We start from the raw sequence: 16882 nt of genomic DNA on the forward strand, positions 1-16882 counted from the left end.
AAGCTGTCATGGGCACTCAGACACCCACATACTTTGAACAAAGATCAGATGCCGTTGTACTAACAGGGTTGAGAAATTACTTTGTGTTATGTGTGTTACACACACACACATACACACAGACTGTGTGTGCTTAGGTAAACAAGGCTGCCCTAGTATAAATATGACCTGCAGTCAATGGTACTGGAATTCATTCACACACTCTCACTCTCCCTCTGTCACACCCACAGCAGGTACATTGTCACTGATAGCATTAGTTAGCCTTAGTGTGCTTTTGGGCTGCGCCTTTATAAGTCTGCGCCTTTGAAGATCCAGCAGAGACTAGTAGACTGCCTCAGGCCCCCAGGTAGAGGATTCTTCATCAGTCTTCTGGGTTACTTATAGGCCTGCTTTCCCTACCTGCTGTCAACCTGCTCGCCTGCCTGGAGCATCTCCTGGCCCATCATAAAACACCAGACACCTGCAGACTGACAGAAGAGACTGGAATCTGAGCTAACTGGACTAGAGGTAATCATCACCACAAGTCTACCTTACACCTGTTGGGGTCCTGTATTGTCTACACTCAGCACCAGTCTCAGCCCTGCCTGAGACCACCCAGAGGCCTGCACACCTTGGCCCAGGTAAGGAGTCGGACAGGTAGACAGGATGTACTTTTTGTGGAGTCTGTGTGTATGGATGATAAAGCCACAGAATTGTCACCAAGGTGTGTTCTTATCAGTAATTTATCAGGTGCTGTTCACTCTGCATTGGTCTTAATTTAACGTTTCTGAAAGAAAATGACTTTACCCCATAAGATAACTTCAAAGGTATATGGGGTTACATTTTATAAAGATGCAGCTCTTATGCTGATAAAATATTATAATTCCCTGTCATACAGCAACGATGTGGTATTTCATTTTATTGTATTTTATTCAACATAAAGGTACTAGAGAATCTGTATGCTCCAACTCTGCAACATTGCACCTGTCTGAGTACTTCTGATGTTTGTCAATCAATTTCAAATTGGATTAGAAGACCTTACAGTGAAATGCGTACTTACGAGCCCCTAACAAAAAAATAGAGATAAGAATAAGAAATAAAATTAAGAAGTAATTCAAAAGCAGCAGTAAAATAACAAGTGAGAATATATACAGTCAATGTGAGGGGGCACCGGTTAGTTGAGGTAATATGTGCATGTATTAAAGTTATTATTAAAGTGACACTATGCATAGATGATAACAACAATGTAGCAGCGGTGTAAAAGAAGGGGAGAGGTGGGTGTGGTGGTGCAATACAAATAGTCTGGGTAGCCATTTGATTAGGTGTCCAGGAGTCTTATGGCTTGGGGGTAGAAGCTGTTTAGAAGCCTCTAGGACCTAGACTTGGTGCTCCGGTACCACTTGCCGTGCGGTAGCAGAGAGGACAGTCTATGACTAGGGTCTTTGACAATTTTTAGGGCCTTCCTCTGACACCACCTGGTATAGAGGTCCTGGATAGCAGAAATCATGGCCCCAGTGATGTACTGGGCCGTTCGCACTACCCTCTGTAGTGCCTTGCGGTCAAAGGCCGTGCAGTTGCCATATAGATGTCCTGGCACCACATGGCCAGGTCTCTGACCTCCTCCCTATAGGCTGTCTCGTCATTGTCAGTGATCAGGCCTACCAATGCTGTGTCATCCGCAAACTTAATTTTATTTTTACCTTTATTTAACTAGGCAAGTCAGTTAAGAACAAATTCTTATTTTCAATGACAGCCTAGGAACAGTGGGTTAACTGCCTGTTCAGGGGCAGAACGACAGATTTGTACCTTGTCAGCTCGGGGGTTTGAACTTGCAACCTTCCAGTTACTAGTCCAACACTCTAACCACTAGGCTACCCTGCCACCCCAAATGATGATGGTGTTGGAGTCGTGCCTGGCCGTGCAGTCATGAGGGAACAGGGAGTACAGGGAATAAAGGAGGGGACTGATCACAAATGTGACCACAGACCAATTTATCTGCCAGTACATGAAAGGTATCTTGCCAATTATAGATAGTGAAGGATTCCCTGAGGTAATAAAAACGAGAAATATGGCATTATCCAAAACCCTCCCCTGGTGGACGACCAGAATGGCACAGGTGCCTGATGGATTTACAGTGCCTTCAGAATGTATTCACACCCCTTGACTCTTTCCACATTTTGTTGTGTTACAAAGTGGGATTAAAATAGATTAAATTGTGATTTTTTTGTCAACGATCTACACAAAATACCTTGTAATGCCCAAGTGGAAGAAATATTCTAACATTTATTAAAAACACATGAAAAATAAAACACCAATGTATCTTGATTAGATAAGTATTCAACCCCCTGAGTCAATGCATGTTAGAATTACATTTGGCAGCGATGACAGCTGTGAGTCTTTCTTTCTAAGAGCTTTCCACACCTGGATTGCGCAATATTTGCCCTTTATTCTTGTCAAAATTCGTTAAGCTCTGTCAAATTGGTTGTTTATCATTGCTAGACAACCATTTTCAGATCTTGCCATAGATTTTCAAGCAGATTTAAGTCCAAACTGTAACTCGGCCACCCAGGTACAATCACTGTCTCCAGTGTAGATTTGGCCTTGTGTTTTAGGTTATTGTCCTGCTGAAAGGTGAATTAATCTACTAGCAGACTGAACCAGGTTTTCCTCTAGGATTATGCCTGTGCTTAGCTCCATTCCGTTTATTTTTTATCCTGAAAAACTCCCCAGTCTTTAACAATTTCAAGCATCTCCATAACATGATGCAGCCACCACAGTGCTTGAAGATATGGAGAGCGGTACTCAGTAATCTGTTGTATTGGATTGGCACCAAATGTAACACTTTGTATTCCTTGCAAAAATGAATTGCAATACCACATTGTTTGCAGTACTACTTTAGTACCTTGTTGCAAACAGGTTTGGGAATATTTTTATTCTGTATCGACTTCCTTCTTTTCACTCTGTCAATTAGGTTAGTATTGTGAAGTAACTATATCCTCAGTTTTATCCTATCACAGCCATTACACTCTGTAACTGTTTTAAAGTCACAATTTGCGTCATGGTGAAATCCCTGAGCGGTTTCCTTCCTCTCCGGCAACTGAGTTAGCAAGGACACCTGTATCTTTGAAGTGACTGGGTGTATTGATACACGATCCAACGTGTAGTTAATGACCACTATGCTCAAAGGGGTATTCAATGTTTGTTTTTTTACCCATTTTTTACCCATCTTTTTGCGAGGTATTGAAAAACCTCCCTGGTCTTTGTGGTTGAATCTGTGTTTGAAATTCACTGCTCGACCGAGGGACCTTACAGATAATTGTATGTGTGGGGTACAGAGATGGGGTAGTCATTCAAAAATCATGTTAAAATCCATTATTGCACACAAAGTGAGTCCATGCCACTTATTATGTGACTTCTTAAAACTTCTTCGGGATCAGTGTACCTTCCACGGGACGGTTGAGCTAAGGTAGGCTAATGCGATTAGCATGAGGTTGTAACTAACAATACAATTTCCCAGGACATAGACATATCTGATATTGGCAGAAAGCTTAAATTCTTGTTAATCTAACTGTACTGTCCAATTTACAGTAGCTATTACAGTGAAAGAATACCATGCTATTGTTTTTTGTTTTGTTTTTGTTTTTCACCTTAACCAGGTAGACTAGTTGAGAACAAGTTCTCATTTGCAACTGCGACCTGGCCAAGATAAAGCATAGCAGTTCGACACATACAACAACACAGAGTTACACATGGAATAATCAAAACATACAGTCAATAATACAGTAGAAAAAAAGAAAACATAAAGTCTAGATACAGTGAGTGCAAATTAGGTAAGATAAGGCAATAAATAAGGCAATAAATAGGCTATGGTGGCGAAGTAATTACACTATAGCAATTAAACACTGGAATGGTAGATGTAAGGAAGATGAATGTGCAAGTAGAGATACTGGGGTGCAAAGGAGCAAGATAAATAAATAAATAAATACAGTATGGGGATGAGGGAGTTGGATGGGCTGTTTACAGATGGGCTATGTACAGGTGCAGTGATCTATGAGCTGCTCAGACAGCTGGTGCTTAAAGCTAGTGAGGGAGATATGAGTCTCCAGCTTCAGTGATTTTTGCAGTTTGTTCCAGTCATTGGCAGCAGAGAACTGGAAGGAAAGGCGGCCAAAGGAGGAATTGGCTTTGGGGGTGACCAGTGAAATATACCTGCTGGAGGGCGTGCTATAAGTGGGTGCTGCTATGGTGACCAGTGAGCTGAGATAAGGCGGGGCTTTACCTAGCAGAGAGTTGTAGATGACCTGGAGCCAGTGGGTTTGGTGAAGAGTATGAAGCAAGGGCCAGCCAACGAGAGCGTACAGGTCGCAGTGGTGGGTAGTATATGGGGCTTTGGTGACAACACGGATGGCACTGTGATAGACTGTATCCAATTTGTTGAGTAGAGTGTTGTTGGAGGCTATTTTATAAATGACATCGGCGAAGTCGAGGATCGGTAGGATGGTCAGTTTTACGAGGGTATGTTTGGCAGCATGAGTGAAGGATGCTTTGTTGCGAAATAGGAAGCTGATTCTAGATTTAGTTTTGGATAAGAGATGCTTGATATGAGTCTGGAAGGAGAGTTTACAGTCTAACCAGACACCTAGGTATTTGTAGTTGTCCACATATTCTAAGTCGGAGCCGTCCAGAGTAGTGATGCTGGACGGGCGGGCAGGTGCGTGCAGTGATCGGTTGAAGAGCATGCATTTAGTTTAACTTGCATTTAAGATCAGTTGGAGGCCACGGGAGAGTTGTAATGGCATTGAAGCTCGTCTGGAGGTTAGTTAACACAGTGTCCAAAGAAGGGCCAGAAGTATACAGAAGGGTGTCGTCTGCGTAGAGGTGGATCAGAGAATCACCAGCAGCAAGAGCGATATCATTGATGTATACAGAGAACAGAGTCGGCCCGAGAATTGAACCTTCTGGCACCCCCATAGAGACTGCCAGAGGTCCGGACAACAGGCCCTCCGACTTGACACACTGAACTCTATCAGAGAAGTAGTTGGTGAACAAGGCGAGGCAATCATTTGAGAAACCAAGGCTGTTGAGTCTGCCAATAAGAATATGGTGATTGACAGAGTCGAAAGCCTTGGCCAGGTCGATGAATACGGCTGCACAGTAATGTCTCTTATCGATCACGGTTATGATATCATTTAGGACCTTGAGCGTGGCTGAGGTGCACCCATGACCAGCTCTGAATCCAGTTTGCATAGTGGAGAAGGTACGGTGGGATTCGAAATGGTCGGGAATCTGTTTGTTAACTTGGCTTTCTTTTTCACTTCCTTGGTGTTTGAGGAGAGTGCACAGTTTTGAACATGAAACGTTAATAATAAACAAATTAGGCACATTTGGGCAGTCTTGAGACAACATTTTTAACATAAATAAAATGGTTCATTGGATCAGTCTAAAAGTTTGCACATACACTGCTGTCATCTAGAGGCCAACATCTAAATTGCAGCTGGGCTGGAATAATACATTATGGCCTTTCTCTTGCATTTCAAAGATGATGGTACAAAAATTTTACAAAATAACATTTTTTGTTGTTTTTTTGTATTATATTTTGCCAGCTCTAATGTGTTATATTCTCCTACATTCCTTTCACATTTCCACAAACGTCAGTGTTTCCTTTCAAATGGTACCTAGAAAATGCATATCCTTGCTTCAGGGCCTGAGTTGCAGGCAGTTAGATTTGGGTATGTCATTTTAGGCAGAAATTTAAAAAAGGGGCAGATCCTAACAGTTTTTAAGCACATTTTTACTCCTTAACTTATTCAGGCTTGCCGTAACAAAGGCATGGAATACTTATTGACTCAAGATATTTCAGATTAAACATTTTTATAAACTTGTAAAAAATGTAGACAAAAGCATAATTCCACTTTGATATTATGTGGTTGTGTGTGTTGGCCAGTGACAAAAAAATCTAAATGTAATCAATTTTAAATGCAGGCTGTAACACAACAAAATGTGAAAAAGGTCAAGGGGTGTGAATACTTTCTGAAGGCACTGTACATTTATCAGAAAAGTAACAATGGTTTGGTTTGGCTGCTACCCAAACCATAACACCACAGCACTTGAGCATGTAGCAACGGCCTCTTTTAGAGATAGGAAATATTAAGGGTACAGCTGCTCAATAGCACTAAACACTCAAAACGTGCGTGTGTAGTTCTGTAAGGATAATATTCTGTCAAGATTGAGTGTTATGTGAGCATTTGGAAAAGGTGAAAAGTATGGTGTGCCGAGTAGCCTAATCGGACAAAACAAGTATTTTAACAGATATGGGCAATGGGTAGGCTAATAATTTTTTGTTATTAGCCTATCCGTGATCGGGGGAAAAGTAATTTTCGGTTGCCAGACCCGGTACAGATCTTTCAATAAAATGCAAGGTGCTACGTGGTCTAAATAACTCAACTGGTTAGTCTGGCTGTCTGTATATAGAAGGGCGTTGATCTAGCTGCTCTGATTGGATAGAGCTACGCTGTATTTCTAAAATCCACTGGATTCGCTTCATATTTTCAACTAACCACTTCTCCTTGCATGTTTCGGTCTGATCATTTCTTGCTGCTTCCTGCTGCTATAATAAATCAAGTGGGTAGGACGTTTGCTCAAACTATCAATGTGCAGTGTACTGCATCTAACGGAAGCGGGGCGAGGGTCTGGAGAAAAGATTCAACGTGGATGCGCATTCTGAATGAGTGACAGCAAACTGTTTGCTGCAAATTGAGGACACAAACCCCTCCACGCGCTGCTCATAATCTGCAGTTTATTTCGCAGAGAGATTGGTATTTTGCATCTATTTTAGGCATATTAAAACACTTGTGTGTTTTCCGATCACAAGTATCATCCGATCCGACTATTAACTGTTAATTACTAATAGTCCTACGATTATGAATACCAGTATTTTCAGGTTGGCACACCCCTATAAGGTAACTGTAGCCACCCACTCAAAAGGGTGTTCCTCTCTGAAGAACCTGGCCTGATGCCAATGCACCTGCATTACAGGTGAAAATGGTCCCATGTTACAACAACTGCAAAACAGCGAGGCACACAAAGAAACCGTTCACTTAGGTCATGTCTACACTTGACACTTACACACCACTTCCGCTATCAGAATACGAAGAACGTATTGAAAAGGCGGGTCTAGACGCACAAAAGTCACTTTGTGGTCTGATTGTGTTCAGAGCTGGCTGACCACTTCATGAGGCTGTCAGGTATGCATTGTGTTCGGTTTTCTTCTCAGTCTGGACACAATCGGAAAGCCCATACAGTGGATGACGTCATCAGCACTACTCCCACTAGTCTGCAGAAGACGTTGTTTTGCGACCGAATGGAGGAAATACGTTCCTAGAATTGTTTGGCTAGAGTTATGCTAACCCGTTTGCAATCCCTTTAGCATTACTTGCTACAGATGTCAGCTGGCTAGTTTACATATTTTAAATGTTTTTATTTAACCTTTGACTAGGCAAGTCAGTTAAGAACAAATTCTTATTTATAATATAATGACCGCCTATACCAGCCAAACCCAGCCAACGCTGGGTCAATTGTGCACCATCCTATGGGACACCCAATACAGCCTGAATTCGAAGCAGCGTTTCTATAGTGACACCTTGATGCGGTGCTTTAGACCACTGTGCCACTTGGGACCCCAAGTTAGTTAGCTACAGTATTTAGCTACTCCCATCCATTATTGTTGCGTTATTATCATGTTTTGCCTATTCCACCATTTGTAGAATGCATACTGGCATTTGAATGTACCGCGGGAAAAGGGAATCCGGACACACTGTGGACATGGTAGACACATTTAAATGTAGGTGCTGTAGCACTGGTGTGGCTGGTTTCCGGGTTAAGCGTGTTAAGAAGCGCTGCTTGGCGGGTCATGTTTCGGAGGATGCATTACTCGACCTTCGCCATCTCCCGAGCCCGTTGGGGAGTTGCAGCGATGAGACAAGATCATAATTGGATCCCAATTGAATATCACAAAATTGGGGAGAAGAAGGGGATACAAAAAAAATGTTTCCATCAGCCTAATGGAGGTGTAGATAATCCTACATCTCAGTTTAGTGTAGTGTTCAAACTTTGAACTTGTGAACAAGGCTGCATGGGATTTCTCATAATGCGACTCCGTGCTGCTAATGGCAATGCCCGCTTTAGGTATAATGCCAGGAGCCTATTGTGGATTTGACAGCTGTTGCATCCGCTATGCAGATGTCGACTAAAGCAGATCTGATTGAATAGAGCCCCAAATCTCTCTTTAAGCCATACACACACAGCAAACAGTCACACCTGACTGTATATCCTTCTTTAACTCCAAAATCAAACAAGGGAGCCCTTTCTTTGGAAGTGCACAGGGAGAGAACTCAACAAGTGAAATCTGGTGACTGTTGTGTCTCCCTATATGTCACGTTCTGACCTTTATTTCCTGTGTTTTGTATTAGTTAGTATGGTCAGGGCGTGAGTTGGGTGGGCAGTCTATGTTTGTTTTTCTATGATTTGAGTATTTCTATGTTTCGGCCTAGTATGGTTCTCAATCAGAGGCAGGTGTCATTAGTTGTCTCTGATTGAGAATCATACTTAGGTAGCCTGGGTTTCACTGTGTGTTGGTGGGTGATTGTTCCTGTCTCTGTGTTTGCACCAGATAGGACTGTTTTGAGTTTTCACATTTCTTGTTTTTTTGTAGTCAGTTGTTCATGTGTACCTTAACGTATTAAAAAGAACCATGGACACTTACCACGACGCATATTGGTCCTCAGATCCGTTTCGCCTCTCCTCTTCAGAGGAAGAGGAGGAAATTCATTACACTATATCTATTACTGATGCACTCTTTTGTTTCAAAAGTTGTTTTACAGAATATATAGCAGTCAGGGTATTCAACTCCTGTTCCTGAAAAAATGGCAGTGTTATCAGAAAGCACAGCATTGATTTTCACTGCTACACAGACGATACACAACTTTACATTTCTTCGTCACCAGAGGATTTTAGCTCCACGGATGAGTTATTAGTAGTAGTGTTATTTAAATATGTGGATGGCTCACAACTTCCTCCAGCTAAATCAAGACAAGACCGATGTACTTATTGTTGGAGCCAAAGCACAGCGAGGGAATCTGGCCGCACATTTTAATTCACTGGCAATAAAAATAAAACACCAGGTAAAAAACCTAGGTGTTATTTTAGATTCTGAACACAATTTTGAATCACACGTTAGGAATGTGACCAAAATGTTACCACCTGAGGAACATTGCCACGGTGCTGCCGTTTCATTTCTCAGTCTGATACAGAGAGACTCATCCATGCTTTCATTACAGAGAATGTCAACAAAAATATAAGAAAGATAAATAAAAAGTGGTTAAATGGTTACCAGGGAGGATGGCTGCCTTCATGGCTATGGTTCATCTGACTGTGTGTCTAAGGCCTGGCTAGCAAATGGAGCGAAGCCTAATTCTCCTGAAATGAATATCACCGTCTTGACCGAACTCATTTAGAGATCAGTCAGGCCCTTAATCCTTCCCCTGGGGAGCATGTTTGTGCCTCTTTCTCCCGTCCCCTCCCCTTTTGGAAAAAGCTAATATGGCTAAATTTGCCGGGCTAATGGGCTTAGCGCAAGCTGTTACAGAGGAGAGTGGACACACAGCAGGCTGGCCGGTACACCGCCTGGCGCTTTTTAATCTGACTCCTGATGAAGAGAAGAGACATTGGGTTATCCACAGACCCTTAGCGGGAAATTGGGAGATAAAAGGAGGAATGGGGAGGGGTTTGGAGATGTGGAGAATAGAGAGAGAGAGAGAGAGAGGAGGGCTCTTTTGGAGAGGATAACTTAATTTCCTTTAGGGTTAATAGGACTGGTACATTCTGTCAACTGTGTTCCCGCAAGGATCATTGTTGCAATGCTAAAGTAGCCGTATCCTCACCCCGAGGAATATTCAAAGTCTGATCAGTTCAATCACTTTCTTAGTTTCTTTGAAAAACAACCATATAACAAGTGGAACAATTGATCAACATAAATATAGATGGTTTGGATTGCAGTTGCTGGGTGTGGTACAATAGTGTTATAGCTGTTTTATGAATACAGTGGCTTACAGTCTATCTGGGCAAACAAACCATGTCTCTCCTTGAACATGTGCTGTGCGATAGCAGGCGTCTTTTACCACGGCACAACTACTGATAACCCCTGTCTCTATGACAGCAAAGTTTCTTCCCATTTACCACCTGTGGCAGCAGGTAGCCAGGTACACTGTGAACCATAAGTGAGGTCATCCTGAGATTACACTGGTCAGTGGTACAGCTGACAACCTCTGATGTTGACTTAGGATGCCACTCTGATGCCAGTCGTATTGCAGCTGTGTGGAAAGTTTCTAAGGAAAGGCGTTTTTCCTGTTCAGGTCACATGGTGAGGAATAACTTTGGGCCGCTTTACATGAGGCAGGGCAAAACCCTTGAAACCAGCGTGTACGTAAACGGAGTGAATTGACACAAGAAGCACAAATTCCTCCAAATTCTTATGGGACTGTTCCTTAGCAGACAACAACACTGGCCCAACATCATACTACATTTGAGGTGTCTTCTCCTCCACACTATCTTTCTTTCATTTGATTAAAAATTCCAGCTGACAGTGGAGCCAGAGGGCTGTGGAGACGGCACCTTGAAAGGAAAAGGCAGGCGGTCGTACCGCTTTAGGCCTCAATACAAGTCACCTACCCCCAAGTCACCACCCATTCTGGGCCACTGACCCACAAGTAAGAGACTCAGTGCAATCCATTTTGCCCCATGCCTGCCCTGCTGGTTCTGTGCACTCTCTAAAGGGTCATTCCCCCTGTGTCTTCACTTGACTCAGGACACATTAAAAGAGCCTCTGCAAACATGCTCTCACCTCAGTTTCTGTTCTGTTCACTGTGCATCACTCTGGAGGAGTCACACCCGCAGTCCCTCTGATGGGCTTTCTTAACGTTTTCGAAACTGTTGCACGTTTAGCAGCCGGAGCTTTGGGCGCGAAGGTATAGTTTCTTGAAGGTATTGTGCTTTTGATTTACTGCAAGAACATCATCTACTGTATAATGTTGTTTAATTTTTTTTTTTTTTACTAATTCCAAGAGGTTATTACAGTTTGGCTATCATGATGTTCACGTAGGTCACTGGTTACACTTTCTTTACAGGGTTTTCAGTGAAATAAGTATTCATGTTTTCCAGTCTTACATCAAACTGAATTGGATATATGAAAGAGAACTAGAGCTTGATTCTGCTCATTCCCACACAAATGAAGAAACACTTGTTTACCCTGGGTCAACAAGTTGGCTATGGGAAGTTGTCAGATAATGATCCACATAGCACACAGGTGTTGCAGGATCATACCAAGTTTGATGGCAAACGGCTGGTTTTCATTATCCCGTCATGAACTGTGTGAATGTGGTCAATGCCCTGTATCTCCACTAGTGGTGGAAAAAGTACTCAATTGTCGTACTTGAGTAAAGGTAAAGATACCTTGATATAAAATGACTCAAGTAAAAGTGAATGTCATCCAGTAAAATACTACTTGAGTAAAAGTAAAAAACGTATTTGGTTTTAAATATATTTAAGTATCAACTGTAAATGGAATTGCTAAAATGTACTTAAGTATCAAAAGTAAAAGTAAAAGTATAACCAGACGGCACAATCTTTTAAAATTATTTTTATTGCCGGATAGCCCGGGGCACACTCCATCACTCAGACATAATTTCAAACAAAGCATTTGTGTTTACCTAGTCCGCCAGATCAGAGGCAGTAGATATGGCCAGGGATGTTCTCTTGATAAGCGTGTGAATTGGACCTTTTCCTGTCGAAATGTAACAAGTACTTTTGGGTGTAAGGGAAAATGTATGGAGTAAAAAGTCATTTTCTTTAGGAATGTAGTGAAGTAAAAGTAAATGTTGCTAAAAATATGAATAGTAAAGTGAAGTACAGATACCCCAAAACACTACTTAAGTATTTTTACTTAAGTACTTTACACCACTGATCTCCACACACACAATATATTAACATATCAAATAGGAAATACGGTTGGTACTATCACATTCTTGAAATGGGCAAATCTTTATGACTATTGTAAACTAAATATCCATTCTTCTTCCCTCACAAGGAGGCAGCAGCCATGTCGAGTCCAGGGGAGAGTCTATCATCAGAGGGCAGCAGCCCATTGTTTCCGTCCCGCCTAGGTCTGCCTGAAAGCCCCTTGGGAGAAAGGACAGGTGCAGAGGCTGGTATGGCCTGGGAGATGGAGGACACCAAGCCCTGCTTGGAGGCTCTTGAGCATCGCGGCCTTCCGGGCCTTCACCTGTCCTGCTTCGACATGCTCTTCACCGAGGACTCCACCTGGCTGGTGAAGGTGACCGAGGCTTCCTCGGGTCAGGCTTGTCCCGTGCCTCTTCCCATAACCAGGACCGAGCACCGTGAGGAGCCAGAGCAGTGCCCCGTCATCGACAGCCAGGCCCTGGGGCTCTCCCCGGGGCTGGAGGGCCAGGAGGAGGAGCGATCCCTGGAGCAGGTCCAAAGCATGGTGGTCGGGGAGGTGCTGAAGGACATCGAGACGGCCTGCAAGCTGCTCAACATCATCCCAGGTAGGTACTGTTACAGTAGCAAACGGCCACTCTCGTGCTAGAATTAGTGGAGTTAGTAGAATAGACATTCCTGTTTAAAAGTTGTTTTGTGGTGGGTACCGATTCTATGTAGGATTAATTGATCCTTGTCACATCAGCGTTCTGTGCCGTCCATATTTTGGAAAAGGGAAAGGGGGATACCTAGTCAGTTGTACAACTGAATGCAGTACACCTGTACAACTGAATGCAGTACACCTGTACAACTGAATGCAGTACACCTGTACAACTGAAACGTGTCTTCCGCCTTTGAAACGTGTCTTCCTCTGAATCAGATAGGGGGCGTGAATGGCATCCACATCTTCGTCGCCCGGAGACAGATATTTACCTTGTCAGCTTGAGGATTCGATCCAGCGGTTACTTGCCCAATGCTTTCGGTTACTTCCCCAATGCTCCAACCACTAGGCTTGATGAGCCATAGTCCGTGGACTGAGGGACTTTACACTTTTTCCTAATTCTTCATCTATGGCTGCCTCTACTGCATGATCCTGTCTCCCTTTCATGAGCATGAAAAACACCAGAGCCATTCATTCTAGCCTATTCATGCATACTATCCAATCAGGTATTGACACAAGGTATTGATATATTGATTCAGAGCAGACACATCTGCAGAATCCGCCTGCCGCAAGATGATAATGAGATGGATGACAGCTCTTAATGATGAACTATGTCTCGCTGACGCAAGTCATGCTTGTTTGCTCCAGGATCTGTATAATCCCAACCTTTGCATGTGTTTAACAAATACCCAACAGGACCTAGTGGGAATGACAATACTGCTTGCCTGCCAACAGCCGTGTACACAGTGCATGGGTGAGGTCTGTTCAACTGGCAAAGTAAACAGCAGGTCAAGGGCATACAGTACTGTGTGTACTGTAAGATGTCTTCTGTCAGTCACACCCTTTCATCACAGAGACCCTACTTCTTCTCCTCCTGCTGCTGCTACCGCTGTATCCAAAATGTGGCCTCGTGGTGCGTTTCAACTGATGAAAATGATTGTACACAACAGAACAGTACCCCACCTTATGCAAACCACCATTCTCCCTAGGCCACGCCTGCGATTAGAGTTCACCCAGAGCGAAGCTCACAGAGAAAAGACAAGGCAAATAAACACTTTATGGTGAAGTCAGTAATTGGCCTCTGATTGACAGCATTTGATTGCACTCTGTATGTGTGTGTGTCCAGAGAGAAACTGATTCTGCAGTGTGGGGAGCACACACATCTAGGGTCTCCACTGTGTTCATGGTTGTTTTGGTAACCCTCTATCCTGAATAGATCCCTCCCTATTGCAGGCCAACAGACATGCAGTTGACATTTACAGTAAATGTTACTGCTAGTTTGCTAATAATTTGTTCAACATCAATAGATGTATAAGGGACAATTCAAAATAGAGTGTTATTGCGACCGTTCTTATCTGTTACCAGACCCCATAGAGTGGAGCTCGGGGAACGTCCAGAAGTGGTTGCTGTGGACAGAGCACCTGTATAGACTGCCTCAGGCCGGCAAGGCCTTCCAGGAGCTCGCTGGAAAAGACCTGTGTGCCATGAGTGAAGAGGACTTCAGGCAGAGGTCCCCTCAGTGTGGAGACACCCTGCACGCCCACCTGGACATCTGGAAGTCAGGTGTGTTATAATAGCTGTATGACTGGCAGGGCCCTAGACTTTTGGGGGCCCAAGCTTATGCCATGTTAATATGATAGATGAGTGAGAAAGACTAACAAAATCAATTGGGGCCCCCTGAAGGTCAGGTCCTCTAAACACATGCTCTGCGAGCCTAGTCGGTATTCAGCAATGATTTTTTAAAAAAAATATTTGCGGGGGCCCCAAGTGATCACTTTTGTTGCTTATGCATGAGGCTGGCCCTGATGACTGGTTTAGACAGACATTCTGCACAAACTGTAGTTTACTACTGTTTTCTCCTCAGGATAATGAAGCTTGTATCATTCTGTTCAAACAATACAACAATACATCTCTCTCTTTCTCTCCCTTCTTTCCCTCTCTACAGCTGCCTGGATGAAAGAGAGGTGTTCCGTTGGAGACAGCAAAATCACAGGTAGGTTTAGCCTCTACTTTATTGGCTTTGTTAGGAAAGAAAGTGACATGAATCTCATTTCTCGAGGGCCAGAGTGTTCATGGCCCTTGGGAAGGAGTAGTGGCAGTTGTGTGGGTTCATAGCTCCTAGGAAGAAGACCAGAGGGTCATGTATAGTGCAGTTTTGTTAGAAAATATATGTGTGGGGGGGGGGGGGGGGGTACGCGCGTGTGTTCATAGCTCATCCCTCTGTGCAGGCGGAGAGGAGCTGTGGTTGGAGGCAGACTCGTCATGCTCAGGCCAGCCCATCCACTTGTGGCAGTTCCTCAGAGAGCTGCTTCTCAAACCCCACAACTACGGACGCTGTATCCGCTGGCTCAACAAGGAAAAAGGTGAGCAGGACAGACTGTGTGACCGCCAAGAACTGATGGGATTAGTTCAGAAGCATTTTTGTTTTTAAAGACGGAGAATGACAATTTAATGCAGTGACAAAGTAATCCATATCTAATCTCACTCTGCTGTTTGTCAGGTATTTTCAAAATCGAAGACTCTGCTCACGTGGCGAGACTCTGGGGACTGAGGAAGAACCGCCCAGCGATGAACTACGACAAGCTGAGCCGCTCCATACGGCAGTACTATAAGAAGGGCATCATCCGCAAGCCTGATGTCTCCCAGAGACTGGTCTATCAGTTTGTCCACCCAGTATGAGGGGACGGAGGAGGACAGAGGTCTCCAAACAAAGGGCCACACGATCACACCTTGCACTTGTACATTACACCAACACCAAGCTGAAAAGGGGTGAAACTAACAAGCATGCACTAACCAACCCCTGTAAGTACACATAGCCTTTGCCAGCCTTTGCCAGTAAGTGTCAGCAGTCAAAGTTGGCAAATGAATATTTCGCTTTTTATAATGCAGAGAAGAAACTTGAGACTAAAATGAAAGTGCTTTTTCTCTGGGCTGATTCCTCTTCAAAACCACAAAACAACAAAGAAAGAAAAAAAACAACCTTTGAACTGCCTTTTTCATTTGCACGATCTGCCTGTCCTTTTTCCTATTATATCATTTAATCAATAACCCGTAACTTAAAACACCGGAAGACAACATTTGATTGGCATCAAACATAAGGAAGAGAAATTGCCATTGCCCACAGTTATACCTTTAACATTATGTACCTGCTGTGTGTAGGACGAAGAACAGTCTGCTTGTGCTTGTTTATCAGAGCCTGTTCTACTCATTCCTCTGGGAATGTGGTTATGAGTTTTGCTTCAGCTATAGGGTTCAGCTCTGGCTTTTGGCTGTCACCCAGAGAGGGAAACAGCTCACTCTTTTTAACATTTTATTATTCACATGGCACACTTCGGAACTCTCCCGAAAGGCTTTTACAATAGAGCATTTCGCTGAACCCGAATGGGAGTCCAGCAACAACCACCTCATAATAAACTCATGCAGTCAAAGTCTGTAACTGACTGGTAAAAGCCGTTGGTTTTCCACCCTGCCGTAGAAAACATCTAGAAAGCACCAGACCACTGTATATTACCATATATGTCATATGCTCTGTACCTTTTGCTTGCGTTTAATTGTAATAGCAATTTTTATTTGAAATGTAACCAAAAAAATATAGATAGGAATATCTACATCAAAAACTGTATCCTCCGCCATCTTTACCATTGCAATACAGGTTCAATTCTTGAAAACAAGCAGCATCACCAATCTCATAATTGATCATTACCAATTCTGTTGAATTCTATGAAGTATACAATAAAAAAATGTGGGTTCCCCGAGGGGTTTTTGGTAAGGGTGCTGGTTCTATGTGGAACCATAATGACCCAAAGAGCCCTTGGAGCCCTTCAATGGTTCTTTGAGGTTCAAAAAATGTACATGTGGCAGCAGCAGCTCATTCAAATACTTTGGGACTTGGCTTGCTCACAGCTCTTTCTGTGCAACCGTGAGTGAGTGTCCTTCCACTTGATCTAATCTGTTGTGTTACGCTATTTATGACATGTTATGTATGACTATGGTCAGTGACAGTGTCTTGTGAAAGACTCACGTATGGCCTTGTGTCAATTGAGAATGGTTGACTAAGTCAGTAGTTCTCAATTCTCTCCTCAGGGACCCCCAGCCGTTCCAGAGCTACCACACCTGATTGAACTTGTTAATAAACACAATAATAAAAACTATTGCATTTTAACCGTATATTATGGCTTTTAATCCAGAATAAAAACC

General features: G+C 43.2%; 1 protein-coding gene across 2 annotated transcripts; it reads left to right on the forward strand.

Annotated features, from left to right (window-relative positions):
* The first annotated feature begins 200 nt into the window (after positions 1-200).
* On the forward strand, positions 201-16440 carry LOC115135636 (SAM pointed domain-containing Ets transcription factor-like). Of its 2 annotated transcripts, none has more exons than XM_029670539.2 (6): positions 201-617; positions 12116-12593; positions 14051-14248; positions 14631-14678; positions 14914-15048; positions 15186-16440. In XM_029670539.2, the coding sequence occupies exons 2-6, from the start codon at positions 12128-12130 to the stop codon at positions 15362-15364; spliced, it is 1026 nt and encodes a 341-aa protein (XP_029526399.1). In that variant the 5' UTR covers positions 201-617; positions 12116-12127; the 3' UTR covers positions 15365-16440. The 2 variants fall into 2 exon arrangements, with proteins under 2 accessions (XP_029526399.1, XP_029526404.1); XM_029670544.2 differs by having other exon boundaries at positions 201-504.
* The last annotated feature ends 442 nt before the right edge of the window (positions 16441-16882 follow it).

Source organism: Oncorhynchus nerka, linkage group LG2 (assembly GCF_034236695.1).
Source record: "Oncorhynchus nerka isolate Pitt River linkage group LG2, Oner_Uvic_2.0, whole genome shotgun sequence".
NCBI lineage: Eukaryota > Metazoa > Chordata > Actinopteri > Salmoniformes > Salmonidae > Oncorhynchus > Oncorhynchus nerka.

Coding starts and splice junctions, on each gene's coding strand:
- LOC115135636 (XM_029670539.2), top strand. CDS start 12,128: ATGTCGAGTCCAGGGGAGAGTCTATCATCAGAGGGCAGCAGCCCATTG. Junction 12,594..14,050: donor GCTGCTCAACATCATCCCAG/GTAGGTACTGTT, acceptor ATCTGTTACCAG/ACCCCATAGAGTGGAGCTCG. Junction 14,679..14,913: donor TGGAGACAGCAAAATCACAG/GTAGGTTTAGCC, acceptor CCCTCTGTGCAG/GCGGAGAGGAGCTGTGGTTG.